Genomic DNA, 25,108 nt, shown 5'->3' with positions numbered 1-25,108 from the left:
CAGGACCTGCTCCTCGTCCTCCCTGACCTTGCACAGCATCTGTGCAAGAAGGCTCATTGGGGGAAACGCATATTTGCAAAGGCCCCGCGGCCAGCAGTGTGCCAATGCATCCGTGCCGAGTGTTCCATCGGCCAGGGAGAAGAACAACTGGCAGTGAGAGGTTTCTGGAGAGGCAAACAAGTCTACCTGAACGGCTCCAAAACGTCTCCAAACCAGCTGGACCATCTGGGGATGGAGTCGCCATTCTCCCGGGAGCGCAGCTCGAGACAGCTCGTCGGCTGCCCGGTTGAGAAGCCCTGGAATGTGAACAGCACGAAGCGACCTCAGATGCTTCTGACTCCAGAGGAGGAGGTGGCGGGCGAGTTGCGACATGTGACGGGAGCGCAGACCACCTTGTCGGTTGATGTACGAAACGGTCGCTGTGCTGTCCGTGCGGACTAGTACATGCTTGCCTCGTAAGCACCCTTTGAGACGGCTCAGGGCAAAGTGCACTGCCAGCAACTCGAGGCAGTTGATGTGCCAGTGCAGTTGGGGCCCCATCCAAACCCCTGACACTGCAAGCCCGTTGTACGTGGCCCCCCAGCCGGTGGTTGAGGCATCCGTGCAAACCACAGCATGCCTGGAGACCTGCTCTAGGGGCACTCCTGCCCGGAGAAACACAAGGTCTGACCACGGGGTGAAGGTTTGGCGGCAGGCCGGTGTAACTTGGACCCGGAAAGTGCCGCGTTGCCACGCCCACCTCGATAGTACGTGGTTTGAATGTGATTTTCTTGATATTTGGGGTATTTCATAACAATAAAGAATGTGTACATCTGAAATGCTAATTTGTGCAGCGATATAAAAGTCTATAAATAGCATATTTCAACAACAATAAATGACCAAATTCCACATGAGATTGCAAAGGAAGTTGGTGGTGGTTTAAAGTAAGTTTTGAGTAAAAGTGTACTAATAATGTCATAAATTCGATAGTACGTGGTTTGAATGTGATTTTCTTATTTGGGGTATTTCATCATAACAAAGAATGTGTACATCTGAAATGCTAATTTGTGCAGCGATATAAAAGTCTATAAATAGCATATTTCAACAACAATAAATGACCAAATTCCACATGAGATTGCAAAGGAAGTTGGTGGTGGTTTAAAGTAAGTTTTGAGTAAAAGTGTACTAATAATGTCATAAATTGTCTTATGTAGCTTGAAATGTATATTTGGATCGAAGCGATGTGGCTTGGTAAACCTTGTAATGCCAGAATAAAGGCTACTAATGGCTGAATAAAACAAAAGAACAATGATAAAGGAATAATGAGGATTATGTCTCAATCCTGGCAGAGGCGTGAAAGGTTTGTTCGAGTGAGGACAATACAATCATGAATGGGGCAGTTTGCCGCGCCAGACATGAGGCAACAGCATGCAAGAGAGCTTACAGAGCCAGGACAATTTTTTTTTTTTATTAGACTTTTATTAGCCCTCTCTAAAAACACACATGACATGGTTCAACAAAATGTTTCATAAAATGCACAGTTTTACAGATAATGTCCTCAGATTTGAAATTAAACATGAGTAGACTTGTGGCTTTAGCTTCATTATGTTGCTGTGGTAAATGCTTTTAGAAACAAAACTTTTTATACATTTAAATTATTTGTATGTTTTAGTCTGTGTTTTATATAAAACAAGGTTTATCGCAGATTCATTAAATAAATGCTGTTATGATATAGATTTATTTATATATATATATATATCTTGTAATGCCACAATAACTGATTGTGTTGTTTGCTCACCAATAAACACCAAGAAAATGAGCTTAGTGTGGCAATTAACAGATCTGAAGTCATCAGCATAATGAATGAGGTGAAAACAGGATCTATTGACATGAAATAAAGAGGATTTTGAGCAGCTGATAATATTGATGAGCCTGAGGCTATAAACACTCATTAAACAAGCCATTCAGGATCAGCAGCAGATCATCTCACTTTATTCTGAGTGTTTGCTGGTAGAAACTGATTGTTTGAGTCAATAATTTATGCTGAAAGCCCATTAAAGCGCTCCATTGAAAAATATTACAATTATTTCTGAAATGATACAGAAAAAATACCACTAATATAAGACAGTGAAAACTACTTTTATCAGACATTATGATTTGTCCATATGAATCTAAATATACTTAGTTTTTCTAATAACTACATTCATAACAACAAAATAGTTCCCTCCATTTACAAGCCTTCTTTAGATACCAATAAGTGTTAGCAGGCAATAGTACGGAGACAGATAAAAACTATTCAGAAATGACCCCGTAAAACTATGTAGCGTGTATTTTACAATTACATGAAACAGTGTGAACTGCTTCTCTGTTTCTGCCACGTGATGGGCATCCTGAGGTAACTAAGAATTACTAGTGCTTTGCAACGATTTGTATTGTGAAAATCACTATACTAAGAAACGTGAATTGAACTGAATTTACAGTGATTGTTGTTTGTATGATTAAATGACTCTGATGAATGCCTGAATCTTTTCCCACATGCAGTGCAGTGATATGGTTTCTCTCCAGTGTGAATCCTCTCATGTCTTTTCAGGGTATCTGACCGACTGAATGTCTTGTCGCAGTGTGAACACTTGTAAGGTTTCTCTCCAGTGTGAATCCTCTCATGTGATTTCAGATGTTCTAACCGACTGAATCTCTTGTCACAGTGTGAACACTTGTAAGGTTTCTCTCCAGTGTGAATCCTCTGGTGCTGCTTCAATTCTGCAACCGTAATAAAAATCTCCTCACACTCAAAGCACATATGATCTCTCACACCAGTGTGTCTCTTCTGATGAACTTTTAAATTCTGCAGATATGAAAAACTCTTTCCACACAAAGAACATGAATGTGGTTTCTCCTTCGAATGAACTTTCAGGTGATCCTTCAGGCTTGAAGCCCTCAAAAATGTTTTTCCGCATTGATCACATTCATGCAGTTTCTCTCCAGTGTGGATGATCATGTGGTTATTAAGGTTTACTTTTTGTGTGAAACTCTTCCCGCACTGATCACATGTGAACGGTTTCTCTCTAGTGTGGATCCTCATGTGAACACTGATATTCCCTTTGCATGTGAAACTCTTTCCACACTGAGTGCAGGTGAAACCTTTCTTGTCTCTACTTTTCAGTAAAGACATACTTTCTGTCTGTGAGCAAGTTTTTTCTCTACTCTTGACATCATGATGTTTCTGGTCTTCACTCTTCTCCAGTAGGGCTGAAATGAAAATAAAAAATGTACAATAAATTATTCATAAGAAAAATCTGAGAAATGTGAAGCAGACAAGGGCTACACAAAATGTATGATCATTTTGATGTATTTTTATAAATCTCTTTCCATGAACAAGGTACACTTATCTTCAAATTATTACTTTTTTTAACATTAAAGGCACGAATCCAATGTTTCTGTAGTGAGAACTAATCAATGTTTGATCAACTCCACAATTATCTAACATAATAATAACATTAATAAATTATACAATAGGGCTACAGTTTCTCAGATGTATATTCAGTTGACTAATTAACTCATTTTAAACTGACAATTTATTAGCTGTCCTACACTGTTCACTCAACACTGTTACAATACAATTTCTTCTTTGTATAAAACAAGGAAAACATTTATGTAACATACATTACATAAATTGTATCTATATATCTAAATAAAAATAGACTATAGATATACAGTATATGATCAAAAGTAACTAGTAACTAACCACTTGAGTAGTTTTTTTTTTACTCTTACTCAAGTAACTATTCAGACTATTACTTTTAGTTTTTACTTTTACTTGAGTACAGTTTTTGGGTACTCTACCCACATCTGTAACAAACCATACATCAATGCTTAAAAAAGCTTATTTATTCAGCTTTCAGATGATGTTTAAATCTCAGTTTCAAAAAATTGACCCTTATGACTGGTTTTGTGGTCCAGGGTCACAAATAAGGAAAATCAGTGTCAAGAGTTGTAAAGTGTATTTTAGGCATGTCCCAAATTCTGATTACAAGTTTACAAAATCTTGAACTGATCATTTGATCAAAATAGGAAAATGAAAGACCATTCAGTTTCAGGCCCTGCTCTGTTTCCAGCACAAAGAAAGTTTGCCCTATATTATTTATTAGTTTAACTGTGTTTTTCTACTATCTGATGAACTGCTGATAACCTTAATGTCCTTCAGCTTCATTGATGAAGGATGAAGAATAAACACCAACCTGTTTGTTCTTCAGTGTGTTTCATTCTGCAGGGTTCTGGATCTCTCATGTTCTCTCTGTCCTTCAATAAACTCTGTCTCTGCAGATAGATCTGCTAAAATTAAAGATCAGTTACTGAGTTTATTTTTTACATCAATTCACACAATTTAATTATTTATGTTAAAATATCAATATCTTTTAAGTAAATTAATCGCAGTGTTTTAGAATAATCCACAAATTCTCTTTTTATTTTACAAATATTTCATCCACATATTTATTCCTACATTTTATCTTACCTCTCATTAACATATAGCCTTTAAATAATGCCAAATATAAACAATGTAAGAAAATATGAAAATAAACAAACTTAGGAAAATAAAAGTACAAATTTGCAAAAAACAAAGAACCTACCAGTGGAGTTTAACTTAAAAACTGTGTTGTGTTTGTTGTGTTGTTTGCGTAAGTCTATTGATAGCAATAAAATGAGCTTAATGTGGCAATTAATGAATGAGGCATAATGAATGAGGTGAAAACAGGGGCTATTAATATGAAATAGAGGATTTTCAGCAGCTGATAATATTGCTGAGCCTCATAAACACTTATTAAACAAGCCATTCAGGATCAGCAGCAGATCATCTCACTTTATTCTGAGTGTTTGCTGATAGAAACTGATTGTTTGAGTCAGAATATATGCTGCAAGCCCATTAAAGTGCTCTAATATAACTATTATTTCCCAAATGATACAGAAAATAGCAGTAATATAAAGATAATGAGACAGACCTCCCTTTTTATTGACTAATAATATAGCAAAGCATCTCAAGCGGATCAGGGGCCCGTTTCAATAAGGAGGTTCAACCAACTCTGAGTTGACTTACCCTGAAATGGGAATCGTACCCCGAAGTGGGAGTTTTCGGTTTCAGAACAGCTGAATTGTGTTAGTTCTATCCACTCTGAGTAGGTTGACTCTGAATTTAGTGCGTGCACCACGACTTTGAGAAGTCATGATCAGTCATGAAATTATGATTCACCCTGAAAACAGCACCCAACAAAAAGAGGTCTGCATACCTCAGAGTCAATACCTAACTTTAATTCTTAATCACTGTTACAATATCAGAGGTGAAAACTGTAAACTACTGAACTAATAATCATTTTCATGGTATTCCATTGCAAAAGCATATGACGGCAGCTAAAAATGAAGTATAAAAACAATTCAAAAGCTTTGAGCATAAAAGGTTCATGGGTGTAGGTTACGTGACTTTACAAACATTTGTCTATTTCAATGGGCAGCAGATTTTTCCACAAAGTATAATGCTCTTTTCACATAATTAAACAATCTCTAATCCAACTAATCCAAAATTAGAGTAATGAAATTAACATCTGACTTGTAGGCCTACTCAGTCAACAGCAAGAAGACAGAGGCTCGCAAAATGGGCTGAAGAACCTGCACCAGCACCACTGACAGATGAAGAGGAGATGGTCAAGTATTGGAAGATTTTTAAAAGGAAAAAGTATAACTGTTGCTTTTGTATTTGTAGGAAATAAAGATGACCAAATAAATAATGAATAATTTGTGTTTATTTAACAGCTGTGGTGGTTACGGCATATATCTCTTACTACCCCTCCATCTGGCATCCTTCCATTCCATACAGTAATCCGTTTCACTTTCAGAAGGTGTGATGACGGGAATATATGAGTGTCAACAATGCATTCAACCACACTGGAAATCCTGAAGGAAATTCTGATTATTGGGTTACTTCCAGAGCTCGCAGGATGTTATCAAGGGAACGTCATTCATCAGATTAGCCTTATTTAAACCCATTTCTACACCACTGACCTGCAGTCCTGTGAAACTATTCTTTGACGAGTTTCTGCCCATGAAACAACACAAAAATTCTCGGAATGAGCGTGAGATCGAGGCACACTTTCCTTATCAGTCTGCATACAGCGGCTTTACTAATGTGCTCTGCATCTTCAATGTTTTATAGAAAACTACAGCTCGAATAAATATGCATGTAAACAGGATCCTACAGGATCCTGTATAAATGGAGATGCCATTTTTTGTCAATTTGACAGTGTCTGCATGATGAAAATATGTGCAGTGAATGAATACCTACAGCTACAGAACTGAAACGACACCAGAGGATACACACTGGAGAGAAACCGTACAAGTGTTCACACTGTGACAAGACATTCAGTAAGCTGATCGTTTGGTTTGCTTAAGTCTGTTAACACCAATAAAATGATCTTAATGCTGCAATTAACAGATCTGAAGTCATCAGCATAATGAATGAGGTGAAAACAGGGGCTATTATCATGAAATAAAGAAGATTTTCAGCAGCTGATAATATTGATGAGTCTCAGACTATAAACACTCATTAAACAAGCCATTCAGGATCAGCAGCAGATCATCTCACTTTATTCTGACTGTTTGCTGAAAGAAACTGATTGTTTGAGTCTCAATATTTACTGAAAGCCCATGCTCTATTGAAAAATATTAGTTATTTCTCAAATGATCATTTAAAAGCTTATGAGAAATGTAATTATGGACAGCCCCAAAAACAAGTAATATTTCATGGCTCTTAGATGTAACTAAAATTATGAAATCATTCATTTGTGATCGACGCAAGAAAAATCAGACAACAAAAGTGGACAATAAAAGTTTGATACTTGAAGCAAATATAAAGTAAAAGACAGATCTCTCTCTTTATTGACTAACAAGATAAAGCATCTCAAGTTAATTAAAGTATGATAAATACCTATATTCTTGTAATGTCACAACAGCTGATCGTGTTGTTTGCTTAAGTGTGTTGACAGCAATAAAATGATCTTAATGCTGCAATTAACAGATCTGAGGTCATCAGCATAATGAATGAGGTGAAAACAGGATCTATTATCATGAAATAAAGAGGATTTTCAGCAGCTGATAATATTGATGAGTCTCAGACTATAAACACTCATTAAACAAGCCATTCAGGATCAGCAGCAGAGCATCTCACTTTATTCTGAGTGTTTGCTGGTAGAAACCCTTCTTTGTCAAACATTGTGATTTGTCCATATGAATGCGAATATAGTCGATTTAATAACATTCCTAAGTAGTTCACTAACATCTTACCATTTCTTATGTGAAGAAAAACAGACACACCATAAAACCTTCTTCTTTAAAGTGTTTTAGTTAGCAGCCACTCAAACAGCGCATTCAGAAACATTCAGAAATGATCCCGTACTAAGTTGATAAACAACGTAAACTGTATTCTACAATTACGTCAAATAGCCTATATATAGATGATTTCATATTTCATGGGTTTTAGGTGTTTTAGATAATGATGAAATGATTCAATCTTAATGCAAGAAGAATCAGCAGACAATAAAGGTTTAAGAAAATGTAAAAAGCAAATAACATCAGGAATTAGTATGCTATTGTAAAATAGCAATCATCACCCCCCACTTAAAAAAGTTTTTCCTGAACCAGTAGAAACCACTATTTTAGGTAAAATATGTTTTTCTGTAAAAAAAAAAAAAGATAGAAATGACAAAGCGAGATCTATTTTCATTGAAAAAGTTACTATTTTGTTGCCTGTAATCTCTTACTGGAATAATTTATTTAGAAATGTGAATTGGAAAAAAATACGGTATTTGCAACAGATATTTTCTCACTAATAAAGTTTACCCTGTTAAACATTTTATGAATAAATTTAAGTCTAATATTGATACAAGATGTTCATTTTGTAAATTTCATACAGAAACGGTCTTTCATTTATTTTGGACTTGTAATTATACTGAACAACTTTGGAAAAAGATTGGTTATTTTATTAATGAGAATATCCAGCCAGATGTATCTGTTACGTTTAAAGGAATTATTTTAGGACATTATGAATCTGTGTCTTATAAAAGCAATGCTTGTTTTGTTATAAATGTAATTTTTCTTTGTAAATTTTATATTCACAAATGTAAATTTACCAACAACAAACCGCATCTTCCTGTTTTTTTTTTTTTAAGAATTTAAACATTATCTTAACATAATTTCATTGTCAGAAAATAAGAAAGCAAGTAGAACTATTTTATTTTGCAATGACTTTAATTTATATACTATAATTAATGGTTAAATGTCTTACCCTCAAGCTCTTATGTTTTTGCTCAGACTATAAACACTCATTAAACAAGCCATTCAGGATCAGCAGCAGATCATCTCACTTTATTCTAAGTGTTTGCTGGTAGAAACCCTTCTTTGTCAAACATTGTGATTTGTCCATATGAATGCGAATATAGTCGATTTAATAACATTCCTAAGAAGTTCACTAACATCTTACCATTTCTTATGTGAAGAAAAACAGACACACCATAAAACCTTCTTCTTTAAAGTGTTTTAGTTAGCAGCCACATAAACAGCACATTCAGAAACATTCAGAAATGATCCTGTAATCTCTTACTGGAATAATTTATTTAGAAATGTGAATTGGAAAAAAATACGGTATTTGCAACAGATATTTTCTCACTAATAAAGTTTACCCTGTTAAACATTTTATGAATAAATTTAAGTCTAATATTGATACAAGATGTTCATTTTGTAAATTTCATACAGAAACGGTCTTTCATTTATTTTGGACTTGTAATTATACTGAACAACTTTGGAAAAAGATTGGTTATTTTATTAATGAGAATATCCAGCCAGATGTATCTGTTACGTTTAAAGGAATTATTTTAGGACATTATGAATCTGTGTCTTATAAAAGCAATGCTTGTTTTGTTATAAATGTAATTTTTCTTTGTAAATTTTATATTCACAAATGTAAATTTACCAACAACAAACCGCATCTTCCTGTTTTTTTTTTTTTAAGAATTTAAACATTATCTTAACATAATTTCATTGTCAGAAAATAAGAAAGCAAGTAGAACTATTTTATTTTGCAATGACTTTAATTTATATACTATAATTAATGGTTAAATGTCTTACCCTCAAGCTCTTATGTTTTTGAGTTTTCCTATTATTTCTTTTCTTTGTTTCCGGTTGACACTGTATATTGTTGATACTTTGTGTATTATGTACAAACATTTATTTATTTTATTTATTTATTTAGTCATTTATTAGAGGCTTTTATCCAAAGCAACTTACAAATGAGGACAACAGAAGCAATCAATTGTAGTATTAAAACAACTAAAAACAGATCCAAAACTAAAAGCTAAAACTATATAAATACTACCTATACACATTTTAAAAATAAAGAAATTAAATAAAAATGACAAATGCATACAACAACATTTCAAAACTTAACATTTAAATGAAAAACAAAAAATAAAGCTAAAAACAATTCAAAATATTAAAGAACAAAAGGTGAGTATAATAATGATTCTAACATAACACTAAGCCAAACATCAAAAAACAACTACATATGTGTATGTACAACCACACACACACACATGTATACTGTATATATACATACACATTTATTAATTCAATATATATATTATTTAATTTCCATTTAGTTTGTTGAAGTATTAAAATAACTCAAATGAAATCAAACTAAAACTTAATAAAAGACCTATACAGACATAATAAATTCAGACATAATTTAACTAAAATTAACATAAATAACAAATACAAATAATACAAATCAAACGACAGTAGTTTATCAGTAATCCTAAAAAATAACACTGCCAAACACACATGCCAAAAAAACGACAACTTACTGACACATAGTAAGAAATGGTTATAAAAACTGAAACAGAAGCGAAACAAGTAATAGGAAACATCTTTTAAATGTCAACTCTGTATTCGATCCTTGCATTAATAAAAAAAATTATATATATATATAAACCTTCATCGGTTTGGTTTGAGTGTTGCTTTCAGATAAAGGGGGTTCGAAACTCACGTCACCTTGCGGGTGTTGTGGCGTTTCAGACCAGTGTCAAGAGTAGTAATAGTAGAAGTAGAGTGTCAGAGAGTTGTGTCATGTGTTACATTATATTAGGTTAAAATAGTTATAGTATATTGTTATTATTGATTATCTTAGCTATATTATATGTTGCTGTTATATTAGATTAGTTAGATAAGATTAGTTGGATTGTTTTGGATTGCACTTTTGGATTCATTTGCTTTTTTTGACATCTTCCTTTTTCCTTGTAATGAAGCCAGCAAGAAATAGGAAATCCTCCCCTGTCTGGGAGTTTTTTTAAATAGTTGCTTACAATAAGGTATGGGTAGTTGTGTAGAATAATTGTCTTAATACAATTAGAATCCTCACTGTATAATCTTTCATGTCTATTATTTCATGTTTCAAGGTGAAATGCTGGCTGTGCCTGAAGGAGCTGACATACAATAATAACACCTCCTCCATGCTCAGGCATTAGCAAGCACTGCATGAGCATGCACAAACTAGTAACAATCAACACACTAGTCAAAGTAATAGATTTTCTTTTTTTCTTCTTCTTTATTTAAATCATGTGTTATGCTCCTACAATACACCAGCATTGTATTCTGTTATAGATTCAAAAAAAGAAATGACGAATGAGGCCCTGGTGAACATGGTCATCAAGAGCCACTTTTCCACTGTCGGGCCAGTGCGAGCCAGGGCTAACAGCGTGCTGGGCGCACCGACACCAAAATCAAGCTACGTTTCCACTGCTGGGCTAGTAGCCCCACAGCACAAGCATAATAAAGCCCACCCTTTACACACCTCGTTGGATCAAACGTCACAAAACCCTTCCACTTTCCATGGGAAGAATGAAAGTTATTCAGGTAGGACACACTAGCTAGAGTATCATCATCGAACAAACAAGATGGATAGAACCGAAGCGGCTGTTTGTTTGCTCCTTTTGGTGTTTTCTTGGTGGAAGATGAGGCAGAGAATCAAAGATGCGAAGATGGAGGCTCAGCGGCGTTTACGCCGAAAGCTTATGTTGCCTCCAAGCGAAAAAGAGCGATACAGCGACGTGCACGCTTCTGCTTACAGCGAAAGCAGAAACGCCAACAATGGATGGAAATGGTAAATTTTGTTAAATTAAATAATAGAATAAATTATTGTTTTCTTATAATCTGTGATCCTAACCACATAGTTGTTTTGATGTACCGTATTGACCCGAATATAAGACAATGTTTTTTTCTTGGAAATACATCTGAAAAAACGCGGTGGTCTTATATTCAGGGTCTAGACTTTGACATGTCACTAATACACCCACAACAATAGGTGGCACCAAATACGCATACAACGAGTGTGCCATGAAATACGTAATGTAATGCGTGTTGTAAAGATCGCGAGTAAAAACTAAAGAAAAAGAACAGCTTACAGCTGCATGAGTCGAGACTGTCACATTAGTCTGACGGGACCAAACTCTCTTTGTGATTTTAAAACGTAAGACAGTACCCAGATTTGAAGACTACAGTAAGATTTAACTTCTACTGTTAATACGATTTTGGTAGGCTACTATTAGATGGATAGCCTAAATGTCCTAATTCAGATGGGCTACCCGTTTTTTACATTTTTTTATGGTATATCAAAAAGTGTATATTCTTTTAAATGTGATTGTTGGTACATTTTACCAGTTTTTACCATACTTAAAAAAAATATTAAAATAGGAAAAATATGCAATATGAAAATATTTTTTTAAATGGTATATCAAAAAGTGCATTTTTTTTTAAATGTGATTGTTGGTACAGTTTACACCATACTTTCAAAACAAATTAAAATAGGAAAAATATGCATTATGAAAATAATTGAAGACAAAATGTGTTTTACTGAGAAAAAAAACAAGATTTGTTTTTTAAAAAGCCTTTTTCCAAAAGGTACATCTGGAAAAAGGGGGGGTCGTCTTATAATCAGGGTCGTCTTATATTCGGGCCAATACGGTAATATAAGAAACTGAAATATTAGGGGAAAAAAATATTTTAAGTCATTAAAGGGCCATAATTATTGCACAAATAGTATTTAGTACCAAAATATCTCCTCAAAATATTAAATAAATATTATTGAACTAAAAAATAGAACTTATTTAACTAAAAAATAGTTAAGCTGTATGGTCACATTATAAGTAAGCAATACCTGAGGGTTAAGAAAACCATATTAATGTTGCCTCTCCATCACTCTCCAGAATAAAATTATACTGTAAATGTCATCAACGTAATAATAAATGCTTAATATTCTGTAATGTTTACCAAAAATTGCTGCAAATACCTGTATAATGAAGCTGTCGTCTATCCTACTTAAACCCATTCAAATGAACTGTCACCACTGGTTTGTTTGGAGAGCTCTATGAACCACGTGGCCGCACGGCGATGCCGGCGAGATCAAAGCTGGTCGCAACTCTGTTTTTTAATGGCTCTGGCTTTAACTGAAGCGCTACATTAAAGCAATAAGCCCCAAGAAGCCGTGGTTTACAGTAAATTTATAACAGCTAAGGGACGTTGTTAGGCACGAAATAAATTCACTGTAAACCACTGCTTCACGTGGTTTATTGCTTTTATAAAACGGTTATTCCATATACGTAGTAAGGTTTAACAGAATAAAACAGAGCAAATAAAGTGTAATGCTATTAATAAAAACAGTATTCTTCCACCAAACAATGTAGTTCCTCAGAAACAGTTCTGGTTGCAACAAAGTGGTTGCCGAGCAACACACAGACGTAAACAAAGGTGTGTGTTTGTAGAGTAATTTACAACAGCTTCGAACGCGGCTCAACCAATCAGAATCAAGGACCGGAACTCTCCGTTTTATAATTTATGATTTATGCCATATTAATGGTGTAACGGAGCCGACGAGACGAGAGACGTGCGGATCCATCTGCAAAGCTTTTATTTAAAGGTGTGGTCATAAAACAGGCAAGGTTCAGACAATGGCAAACAGGTATTTGAGGGCAAGACAAAGAGTAATCCAAAACGGGCGTGAGTCAGTCGACAGTGAACATTATCCAGAGGGCTTGACAAGAGGGGAAATCCAATAACACGAGCAATAGTCCAGGCAGGAGCAAACAGAGTCCGAACGGCCGAGAAACACAGGCAGGAATCAGAACAAGAGAAAACAGGCAAGTCAAGACTAAGACTATACTATGAAAACTAGAAATGGCTCCGTAGAGTAGCTATAGCTAGGTGAGTGATATGTGCATACAATACTCAGCGACTTAAGCAGGATCTGGGTGGGTGTTATATAGTGTGTGTAATAGCTTTCAGGTGAGCGTGTGATTGGTTACAGCTGTGTGCAATCAGTGCAATGGATGATGGGAAATGTAGTCCAGGGTATAGTGTAACAGTCTGTGTAGTGTGAGAGTCCATGTAGTGACTCAAAATATTAAATAAATATTATTGAACTAAAAAATAGAACTTATTTAACTAAAAAATAGTTAAGCTGTATGGTCACATTATAAGTAAGCAATACCTGAGGGTTAAGAAAACCATATTAATGTTGCCTCTCCATCACTCTCCAGAATAAAATTATACTGTAAATGTCATCAACGTAATAATAAATGCTTAATATTCTGTAATGTTTACCAAAAATTGCTGCAAATACCTGTATAATGAAGCTGTCGTCTATCCTACTTAAACCCATTCAAATGAACTGTCACCACTGGTTTGTTTGGAGAGCTCTATGAACCACGTGGCCGCACGGCGATGCCGGCGAGATCAAAGCTGGTCGCAACTCTGTTTTTTAATGGCTCTGGCTTTAACTGAAGCGCTACATTAAAGCAATAAGCCCCAAGAAGCCGTGGTTTACAGTAAATTTATAACAGCTAAGGGACGTTGTTAGGCACGAAATAAATTCACTGTAAACCACTGCTTCACGTGGTTTATTGCTTTTATAAAACGGTTATTCCATATACGTAGTAAGGTTTAACAGAATAAAACAGAGCAAATAAAGTGTAATGCTATTAATAAAAACAGTATTCTTCCACCAAACAATGTAGTTCCTCAGAAACAGTTCTGGTTGCAACAAAGTGGTTGCCGAGCAACACACAGACGTAAACAAAGGTGTGTGTTTGTAGAGTAATTTACAACAGCTTCGAACGCGGCTCAACCAATCAGAATCAAGGACCGGAACTCTCCGTTTTATAATTTATGATTTATGCCATATTAATGGTGTAACGGAACCGACGAGACGAGAGACGTGCGGATCCATCTGCAAAGCTTTTATTTAAAGGTGTGGTCATAAAACAGGCAAGGTTCAGACAATGGCAAACAGGTATTTGAGGGCAAGACAAAGAGTAATCCAAAACGGGCGTGAGTCAGTCGACAGTGAACATTATCCAGAGGGCTTGACAAGAGGGGAAATCCAATAACACGAGCAATAGTCCAGGCAGGAGCAAACAGAGTCCGAACGGCCGAGAAACACAGGCAGGAATCAGAACAAGAGAAAACAGGCAAGTCAAGACTAAGACTATACTATGAAAACTAGAAATGGCTCCGTAGAGTAGCTATAGCTAGGTGAGTGATATGTGCATACAATACTCAGCGACTTAAGCAGGGTCTGGGTGGGTGTTATATAGTGTGTGTAATAGCTTTCAGGTGAGCGTGTGATTGGTTACAGCTGTGTGCAATCAGTGCAATGGATGATGGGAAATGTAGTCCAGGGTATAGTGTAACAGTCTGTGTAGTGTGAGAGTCCATGTAGTGAGCGGTTGACTTCTGGTGGTGAGTGAACGGAAGTTCATAGACCGGATATTTACCAGCAATCTTCAAAATATCTTCTTTTATGTTCAACATAAGAAAGCAACTCATACAGGTTTGGAACGACATGAGGGTGAGTAAATGATGACAGAATTTTCATTTTTGGGTGAACTATCCCTTTAAGTGCTCCAAAACGGTATTTATTGTTAGAATTTAGTATTAAAACGTACAAAATTTGAGAGCTGAGACTTTGTTTCATATCACATTTGGCGTGAGATCTACATGGGCAGAGTGAGAGCATGAGACAGAGCCTAAAAGCGTGTGTCTCACGCCAAATGCGTGAGAGTTGGCAACCCTGCTTATGTTATCCCAATACATGAAAGGTATGTGATTAATAAAGTGGTTCATTATTATTTAAGTAGTTAAAATGACGTAGACTCACAAGATCTGAGCATCCACTAGTATATTGGGCTCAACAGAAGCATCAGTATCCTCACTTATACCAGCTGGCATTGGCATTTTTATGTTCCCCTGCATCCTCTGTTCCTTGTGAAAGGACCTTTTCCAAGGCTATAGAGGTTTTGTCCAAGAAGAGGAATTTCTAAACCCTAACACACTTCAAAAACTTCTGTTTCTCAATAAAAATCTATAATATTCCTTCCTTCACCCCCCCAAACTGCTGTGTTGCAGTTTGCTCCACTATATCCCCAGTCCCATAAGCACTACACTGCACTAAAACTAGTAACAGTTCTGTCATGCCAACTAATGTATTATAACTAACTGAATAGATTTGCTATGCTGCTGCTGCTGCGGCAGAGCTAGTACCGAGACTTGCTACTGCCAATACATCCACAACATGCTACTGTGAGCATGTATGAAATATTGCTGCTGAAAATATAACATACATGAAATAATCCCCATATAGCATACATGAATCACCTCGTAGCAGATCTATACAGGTGGAGCTGGGGAAGGTGGAGGGCTTCTGAAGCAAGCTGCAACTGCTACGGCAAACACTAGCGAGCAGATTGGCTACTGATACAGGAGAGAACCAATCAGCTGTGACATGTGATAATGATGTCATTAGGTCAGATTGAGTTAGACCTATCGGACTGCGCCATCTAGAGTTTCATGCCAGAACTCTGTGTTTCACTGCACAAAACAGTAACAATTCTTATTTTTTTTCCCACTCCAGAGTGCTCTGATGCAGTTTGCTGTATTTCTCTCCCTCCCCCATAAGCACTCCACCCAACACAGTCTCGCTTTTGTTGTTCAAACGGTCACTGTCCCGACAATTAATGAATAATTAATTAAATGTGTGTGTGTCCGTTGTCTCTGAACAAGTAAATCCAGACAGAGAAAGATATATTTTATACCCAGGCAATGGACATGTCTTCTCAGGCATTGGCTCAGGATTCATTGATTTGTCTGCTAATTCTTTGCACAGTAGCTAGGTGTCACTAGTGAGCAATGATTAATGAAGCTTCGGGTAATGAACCTTTTGGTGAAGCAATGGGCTATGAAGTTTCAGCGGTTCAGGAAGCCTCATTTTGCCATCACTACTAACAACTACATTCATAACAACAAAATAGATCCCTCTTACCATTTACAACACTTCTTTAAATGCCTATACGTATTAGCAAGCACACAAATAGCACTGAGACTGAAAACTATTCTTCTTCTTGGTGTTTTAATGGCGGATGGTATACAACTTTTAGGTGCATTACCGCCACCTACTGATTAGGAGTGTGGGTCAGATCATAACCTACCCTTTAATTCACTATATTCTATTATATAAACCACTGTCCTTTAAATACCATATTAAAAATTTGAAGCTTTTATCACCTGATTCCTTTTCCTCCTGATTACAATATTCACACGTCATGTTTCATGTCTTTCTTCTATTGAAATTGCTATTAAGAGCAGTATGACCAAATCTAAGCCTTGAGACTAGTTTCTTCATATCTATTTCTTCCTGTTACTCTATATTTACCTACAACTCTTTGAATGCTATAAAACTGATCTCCCTGTTCTTTCTTCTTCCCATTGTTTCTGCCGTCTATTCTTCACATGTTGTCTGAGTAAACACTTAATTTCACTCTTAGGCTTATACTTTAACTGTATATATCTATGTCTATTTTCTTTGTTGCGTCCTTTGCATATGTGTGCCAACTCATTTCCTTTTACTCCTACATGAGCTGGTACCCAACAGAAAGCTACAATAATTCCCACCATCTGAATCTGACTTTCAGCTCTGCTCTCTGAATGACATGTTTTAATTGTAATTAAAGTTGAACTAGAATCAGAACATATTAATGTCCATACAAATGTTGATTACACAAACGGTGTAGAGTATTTTACAATAACGTGACATAGCGTGAACCGCTCACGGTAGATGATCAAAACACACCAAACTCGGTTTAAAACTGCAAAACTCTGTAAAACAATGCATCAAACAAAAGTAATGGTAAAACAGTTACTGATGTAGACAGACAGAGTCAGGTGTGCGGTGAAATATAGTTTATTAGGCATTTAAAAGCTTTATCGAGAAATTTAATTATGGAAAACCCCAAAAGCAATCATAATATTTAAAGGCTTTTAAGTGTAAATAAAATTATGAAATTATTCATTCTTGCTGAAAGAAGAATCAGCAGACAATAAAAGTTTAATACTTGAGGCAAATATAAAATAAAAGTGGAAATGAATGAGACCGATCTCTCTCTTCGTTGACTAACAAGATAACAAAACATCTCAAGAGAATAAAAATGAAAAAGCATGAGATGCAAACCTACATGACAGTATTTCTTACATCTGCATTTTGTAAAATACACAAGTGGAAGAATAACTTGTTTAAAAAAAAAAAACACCAAAGATGAAATTAAAAATAAACCAGCCTCTTTTTCAGCTTAGGGAACAAGAAGAATGAGACCGATCTCTCTCTTCGTTGACTAACAAGATAACAAAACATTTCAAGAGAATAAAAATGAAAAAGCATGAGATGCAAACCTACATGACAGTATTTCTTACATCTGCATTTTGTAAAATACACAAGTGGAAGAATAACTTGTTTAAAAAAAAAAAAACACCAAAGATGAAATTAAAAATAAACCAGCCTCTTTTTCAGCTTAGTGAACAAGAACATTTTGAACCTGTAAAACCCTTTTACAAACTATGCATTAGAAGAAGATTTTGAACATATATTTAAACACGTAATAAAGCATAATTATATCATTTATATCATGAAGCAAAATTGTATACAAGAATAAAACTTTAGATATTGTTCTTAGGGGAGGTACTCCATCTTTAGCCCTATTCGGACAGTAATTGTTTCTCATATGGACGTCCGTAAAAATAAATGTACATATCACCTCAGTGATAAAAAAAAACAGTAGGTAATTCGACCAGGGAACACCGACATTCTGGATTTGGATGGCAATAAAATTGGATGGCAATAAAATTCAGATTGACGGCTGAAGGTCTGGAATGCATGGCAGCTTTCTTTGGCCAAGGCCAAAATGTGTCAAACAACCAATCACAGTTTGTTTCGTTCAGCGGCACATTTCGGGGCATGGATATGTCGTAAAACTCTCTGACGTATTTTAAGGATTCTGTGCAGCGAACTTTAAATATTTTACATACTTTTGAGAATCCAGCGTTTAGTTGACCATGATAAGCGCTCGTCGTCACAGTTGTAAATACGACGGCTTTCTTCTTTTGTGAGGGGGTTTGGCATCACGGCATCTTTGTTTCCAGGCGTAACGTTAAAGAACGCGACACACACGTCTCCCGGAAATCCTGTATAATTCAACCAATCCGACGACGACTTCGAAACTCCTGAAGTGTTTCCACTTTTGTGTGCCGTATGCATCAGACGTTCAGCCCACGGTCCGTGGGCGTGACGTCTGAGGCTGAGACTATAAAATCACTGACTACCCCCTGTAAATGGTGAAAATAACTTACGTCCCCATGAGAAACAATTACTGTCCGAATAGGGCTTTTGAGTTGATCTCACAAATGAAACTGCTGGTCTTGAAGATGAACTTGATTGTGACTGAATTTGTGACAAATTCAGATGTTCCTTATGACAGATTAATATGAAAGAGATCCAACGTCATAGTTTAAAGCAGTGGACCAGAAGATGAACTACTTAATGTGATATGGTTTCTCTCCAGTGTGGATCCTCTCGTGTGTTTTCAGATGTGCTGACTGACTAAATCTCTTGTCGCAGTGTGAACACTTGTAAGGTTTCTCTCCAGTGTGGATCCTCTCGTGTGTTTTCAGATGTGCTGACTGACTAAATCTCTTGTCGCAGTGTGAACACTTGTAAGGTTTCTCTCCAGTGTGGATCCTCTCGTGCCGTTTCAAATGTTCAGCTGTAATAAAAGTCTTCTCACACTCAAAGCACATATGATCTCTCACACCAGTGTGTATCTTCTGATGAACTTTTAAATTCTGCAGATGTGAAAAACTCTTTCCACAGAAAGAACATGAATGTGGTTTCTCCTTCGTATGAACGTTCAGGTGACTCTTCAGCCTTGAAGCCCTCAAAAATGTTTTTCCACATTGATCACATTCATGCATTTTCTCTCTCGTGTGGATGTTCATGTGGTTCTTAAGGTGTGCTGATTGTCTGAAACTCTTCTCACACTGATCACATGTGAACGGTTTCTCTCCAGTGTGGATCCTCATGTGAAACTTGAGACTCTGTTTGCATGTGAAACTCTTTCCACACTGAGTGCAGGTGAAACTTTTCTTGACTCTTCTTTTCAGTAAAGAAATACTTTCAGTCTGTGAGCGAGTTTTTTCTCCAGTTTTGACAAGTTTCTTCTCTATCAGATCTAAAATTAAAGTTAAAAAAGTTACAATATAATTAAAAAATAAAACAAGTCAGAGAAATGTGAAGCAAAAGTTGACGACGGCTACACAAAATTATAATTATTTTCACACATTTTTACAAAATTATTAAATTATCTATATAAAAAAAAATACAGACACCAATCTCTGTAGTGGCAAATTTCTGTAGTGATAACGGTTCGATGTTTTATCATCTCCACAATTATAATATATTATAAATAGAACATTAACACTAATATACTATACTAAAAACTTATTACATAATAAATAACTATTTTAAACTAATTAACTGACCAATATTTTTCACAACACTGTTACTACGCAACTTTTATTAAATTTCTTCCTTTTTAAAACTAAAGCATTTAAAAAAAAAAAAAGGCAACACTCAGGAAGTGATATCATTTGAACATTTGAGTTTCAGTCCCTATTTTGTACCCCGAGAGAGAAAGTATCGCCTATATTATTTATTGGTTTAACTTTTATTTTTCCATTTTTCACTTTTTCAACTATAAACACTAAATCTGATGAACTACTGATAACTTTATTGTTCTTCAGTCTCATTGATGAAGGATGAAGAATAAACACCAACCTGTTTGTTCTTCAGTGTGTTTCATGTGGTTGTTGTGGGAGGGCTTCACTGAAGATGTGGTTGTTGTGGGAGGAGCTTCACTGAAGATGTGATTGTTGTGGGAGGAGCTTCACTGAAGGAGGAGATTTGCCAACGTTTTTGAGTTTGTTTTTATACTACTCTACACATTTCAAGCATTTTCAAGCATTTATGAGAAGTCTGACGATAAGAATGAAATTAACTTTAACTGGCAGGAAATCAGCACAATGAATGAGGTGAAAACAGGATCTATTGACATGAAATATTGATGAGCATCAGACTATAAACACTCATTAAACAAGCCATTCGGGATCATCTCGCTTTATACTAAGTAGGCTATATTATCATTGGAAGGTTTTTTTTTCCCATTAGAAATACAGAGTATTGTGAATCAGGCTGTATGCTGAAATTCTAAAAAGGCTCTATTGAAAAATCGCACTTCTCACACTAACATGATTAAAATCTGAATATTAGCTACAACACAAAAATGACACCCATCTTTCCAGTTTGTCCTGTTCAAATATAAAATAAAAAAAACGTAATAGTAACTAAAACAAATTTTTCTTTGACAAACATTAATAAGCTAATAGAAATAAAGCTAAATAACATTAAAACTGCATCAGCAAGTCTTGAGACCCAGATAGCATGTAGTAATCGGCCCGAGCTCGGCTGCCCTGCGGCGCCTCCGGCTCAGACTCGGCATTGGCGAGTGTTATTCGGGCCGAGTGTGGCCCGCAGCTCGCTCTCGCGCATGTGTTTGTGATGCGGCTGTAAAGCACTGGCCTGATTCCTGTTCACCGTAACCGGCCCAGATCTGGCTGGCAGTGACTCGGTTCGGTTCAGTCATAGACGGTTACAATCAGGGTTTGAAATTAACGCCCGCCAACCTGCCCAAATGTGGGTAAAAATCAGCGGATAACGCGGGTAACGCTGTCAAATCACTAGCCAATTTGGCGGGTTACTTTTCGCATGTTATGTTCACTCATTAATTTTTTGGGGAACTTCATGCAAGCCAAATCGGCGCAGGTTTAGCGCAAATACTGAACTCGTGAGATCACATTATCGAGTATATTGCAAAAACCACACAAAACACACCTACAGAGGCACGCATACACGACGTGATGAAGTCTGGGTAGACCAACACTGGCTTTAGTGCACGTGCGCATTTAGAGTGCGTTCTTTCACTGCATATTCAGTCTATTAATATTAGGGCTGAACGATTTTGGAAAATAATCTAATTGCGATTATTTTTACCAATATTGCGATTTAATATGCGATCATTTTTTAAGCTCTTTATCTTCTGTATTATTCAACAAAGACAAGCAATAAATCATTGTAGGGGTGGGAATCTTTAGGCACATCATAATTCGATTCCGATTCTGGGAGTCGCAGTCAGATTCCAAAACGATATCTTTTTTTCTTATTGATTAGTCTTATTAATAAAACTCTTAAAAATTTAATTCCATATGTAATTAAGTACTTTTTTTTTAATACACATGAAAAAATTTAATTAAAACAATTGCATGCTAATAATTTTAAATAAAATAATATAAAACAGGATTACAATTAAGCCAGGATTAGGCCTTAGTTTAATTAGGACATCTAAGTAGCTTAAACGTGCCTTAGAAAAAAACATTACTGGTGTGTATCTTGAGACAAAACAATGGCACTGATATATTTTAAGACATGTCAGTGCAAGTTGCTTTCAGTTAAGACAGCTCAAACATTTGTTTTAGTCTGGAACTAGGCTTACAAGCAATAAACAAACAGTGCTTTCAGTATTTAAGAGTATCTGAACATTTTCCTTTCAAGAGCTTTTTGTGATTTTTCTCTTTCTCAGCTTTACTGTTGTTGATTATTATGATGGCATCACAGAGAGCGGGAGATCTAATAAGCTGCATTCACACTAATGCACAGATCTCTTTTGAAATATAAGATGTGGTTTTTCCTGTCTGTTTGATCCTATAAGACATAACTGACTGACATTCATTTCGCGTCATAAAAGCATTTTGAGGTGCAAGTATATTTAACCACTTAAAAAGAGTCGCGCACAGTCGCATGACCGAGCACTCTTCACAAAGCGCTCGTCAGCATTTGAAATGGACATAACTGAGGAGGTGTTCGTAGCGCATTCCGGCGGGAGAGACGACACACTGCAAGCATCATGCAAGCATCAGCAACGCACGCGTTTCTCACAGTGCATCCTGTTCAGTGAAGCGCGCGAATGTCCCTGTAATACGCTTCAACCTTTCCGAACTTTATTAAAGATTATTGTGTGGATGGTTCGAGTGGTGTGTGTGTGTGTGAGTGAGAAAGAGAGAGAGAGAGAGAGAGCAATTGGAAGCAAGCAGGATGAGTTTCTAAAGCACATGCAGCGCCATCGCGCATCTGTGGTTAAAAACTAAGCTCAGAATGGATCCAGAATCGTTTGAGAATCTTTTCTCCCATCTCTATTGTATAGTATGACCAACACAATATTAGATAGATTAAACATAAAGTGTGCTTTTCTGTAGGTCAGGCATATGCTTAGTGTGCCAAGTTGATGCTTCCTCTGCAGACTGCTTTACTCTCGCATCCCACGTGACGAGAATGTAATCGCAGCCTTTGCGGTTAAAAAAATCGTGCTGTGTCATATCGCGATATTATCGAAAATGCGATTAATCGTTCAGCCCTAATTAATATGCATTAAGAATGATCACATAATTCAAGATAAGGGGGCAGAAAATGTATATATTTATATCAGTTCATAGTTAATCAATATCACACGAATAGCGCTAGCGCAGTTTTTTCTTAAAAATCAGCATGGTTACAAATGTGATCTTGATTTTATACAACAGTTCAATAAACAATAAGTTAATATCGCGATTACTTACGTTTTAAACACCATATTGGCTGTTTCTGCGCCATTTTGCCAACAAAAAAAACATTCCAAACACAGCCACAGTTTTGCCTCTGGGCAACATGATGTTTCGTTCCCGAATGAATCAACCGTTTAAATGATTCGGTTCAATCGCAATGATGCACTTATTAACAGTGACTTGCTGCCACCAACTGGTGGTTTTAATTTCACATTTAAAAGTATCTTTTCATTTTTTAAATAATTTCAAATGTCAGTATTCAACATTTCATGTTTAAATATCGAAACATTATTTATGCCTTTGTAACTGCAGGCTAAAGCATTCCATGTCCCTCTGAGCTGCATTGTGTAAATACATCTACACAGGGGCGGATTTAGTGATTTGGGGGCCCCAGGCAAAATACAGGAATGGGGCCCTATACAATTTCACACATTTACAACCTTGAGGTTCCTTTCACTGTTGCTCGCTGCTGCATGACCGTGTCCCATAGTTGTGTCTAATCTTTTAGATTTTTCATGTACATGTTATAAATAAAGGATTTATTTAATGTTGTAAATCCCTTGTTCACATTTAAACAGGTTATAATAGTATTAGAGTAGGTTGGACACTAGGTGGTGCGTTGGGGTAATTTTCACTATGCAATTATCTACACAACGCAAGGCTGTCTAATTCTAAACTTTAAAATATACATTTATTTATTAATTTTTTAATTGCACATTTAAATTAAACTGAAGGAAATTATAAATTTACATGCTTAAGGATTATTTCAACCAAATATGAAGTGTGCCTGTGTGGAAAGTGACTGTGCATGGTCCTCCTTGGGTCGTTCACAAAAACGAGTGAGTGCCATTTAAACACATTAAAATAGGCCCTATATAATATGCACTGTTGCTTAGTATTAAAATTATAGCTTCAGATGCATGATATTTGTAGGGCCCTATGAAATCCGTTTTATTTTTCTCAAATTAGCCTAAGTTTAATTTTTTCCAAAATCTTTTTTCCGTTTAAATTTTTCTGGATTCAGTTTTTTTTTTCCCTGGATGATTATATTAAATTTGAACAAAAAACATGTCTAATTAATTAAAATCATGAAACTTGTTTAATTTAACAAATTTAGGCCTATTAAATGTTTAACAAAAATTAAATTCTTAGGGCCCAAATTCTGCGCTTTCTTTTTTTATTTTATTTACATTTTTCTGTATTCCATTTTAACGGTTTAATCAAAAACATATCTAATTAATTGAATTCATAAAAACAACTTAATTTATTAATTTGTAAACAATAATAGGGCCGTATGAAATTTAAATGTAAATTTTATTTACTTATTTTTTTAGAAATTCTGTGTTGTGTATTTTCATTTTTCTGGTAATCAAATGAAGGCGAAAACATTAATCTATCTTTTATTGCAATGACAATTAAACAAACCCTTTAATTTTTGTACATTCAAAATGCTACACAACAGAAGTATACTGTGTAACGAGCAATGTCACGGAATTCGTCAAATATTGAATGAATAAATCAAATGCAATTCAGTACACTTCAATCAAACCGCGATATGGACTAGTGTATGTGAATATTAAATGGCAAAAATACTATTTAGCTACTACAGAAGACAACCACGAGCGTTGCGCATGCTTAAATAGCAAACGAAATGCGCGTCTACGCCGTTCATTCTGTCACATTCCGCGTTACACAGTAAATTACGTTTTTATGAAAAGATTCCGGGATTCCGTCCCCATCATCCAGTCAAAATTACACAGCTGTAGTCCGCGTCAGTGGTGTAGGGACTTAAATGCACAACAGCAACTTTGGATCGCTGCAGTCGGTCCGAGTTCGAATCCAGCTTTAACCAACTTCGTTCATCTTATTTTACCCTATCATATAGCTGATACAAAATGCGTTTATTTTCAATAAAATGAATAAAATATTCGCGGGAAATGTGGAAATAAAGCAGTATTTGATAAGTATTTGAGTTGGGGTAGGTGTAGAGAGGACCAATTGTCCC

General features: G+C 35.8%; 1 protein-coding gene across 1 annotated transcript; it reads right to left on the bottom strand.

Annotated features, from left to right (window-relative positions):
* Positions 1-2,289: 2,289 nt before the first annotated feature.
* LOC107571171 (gastrula zinc finger protein XlCGF7.1-like) lies at positions 2,290-4,298 on the bottom strand. The gene is made up of 2 exons (XM_016257456.1): positions 4,218-4,298; positions 2,290-3,228 (listed from the first exon to the last, which is right to left on the bottom strand). The coding sequence occupies exons 1-2, from the start codon at positions 4,264-4,266 to the stop codon at positions 2,429-2,431; spliced, it is 849 nt and encodes a 282-aa protein (XP_016112942.1). The 5' UTR covers positions 4,267-4,298; the 3' UTR covers positions 2,290-2,428.
* Between the last annotated feature and the right edge of the window lie 20,810 nt (positions 4,299-25,108).

The sequence above is a fragment of the Sinocyclocheilus grahami genome, unplaced genomic scaffold (genome assembly GCF_001515645.1).
Source record: "Sinocyclocheilus grahami isolate Dianchi unplaced genomic scaffold, SAMN03320097.WGS_v1.1 scaffold1556.1, whole genome shotgun sequence".
Taxonomy (NCBI): Eukaryota; Metazoa; Chordata; class Actinopteri; order Cypriniformes; family Cyprinidae; genus Sinocyclocheilus; species Sinocyclocheilus grahami.
This window is presented reverse-complemented; position numbering and strand designations above follow the sequence as displayed.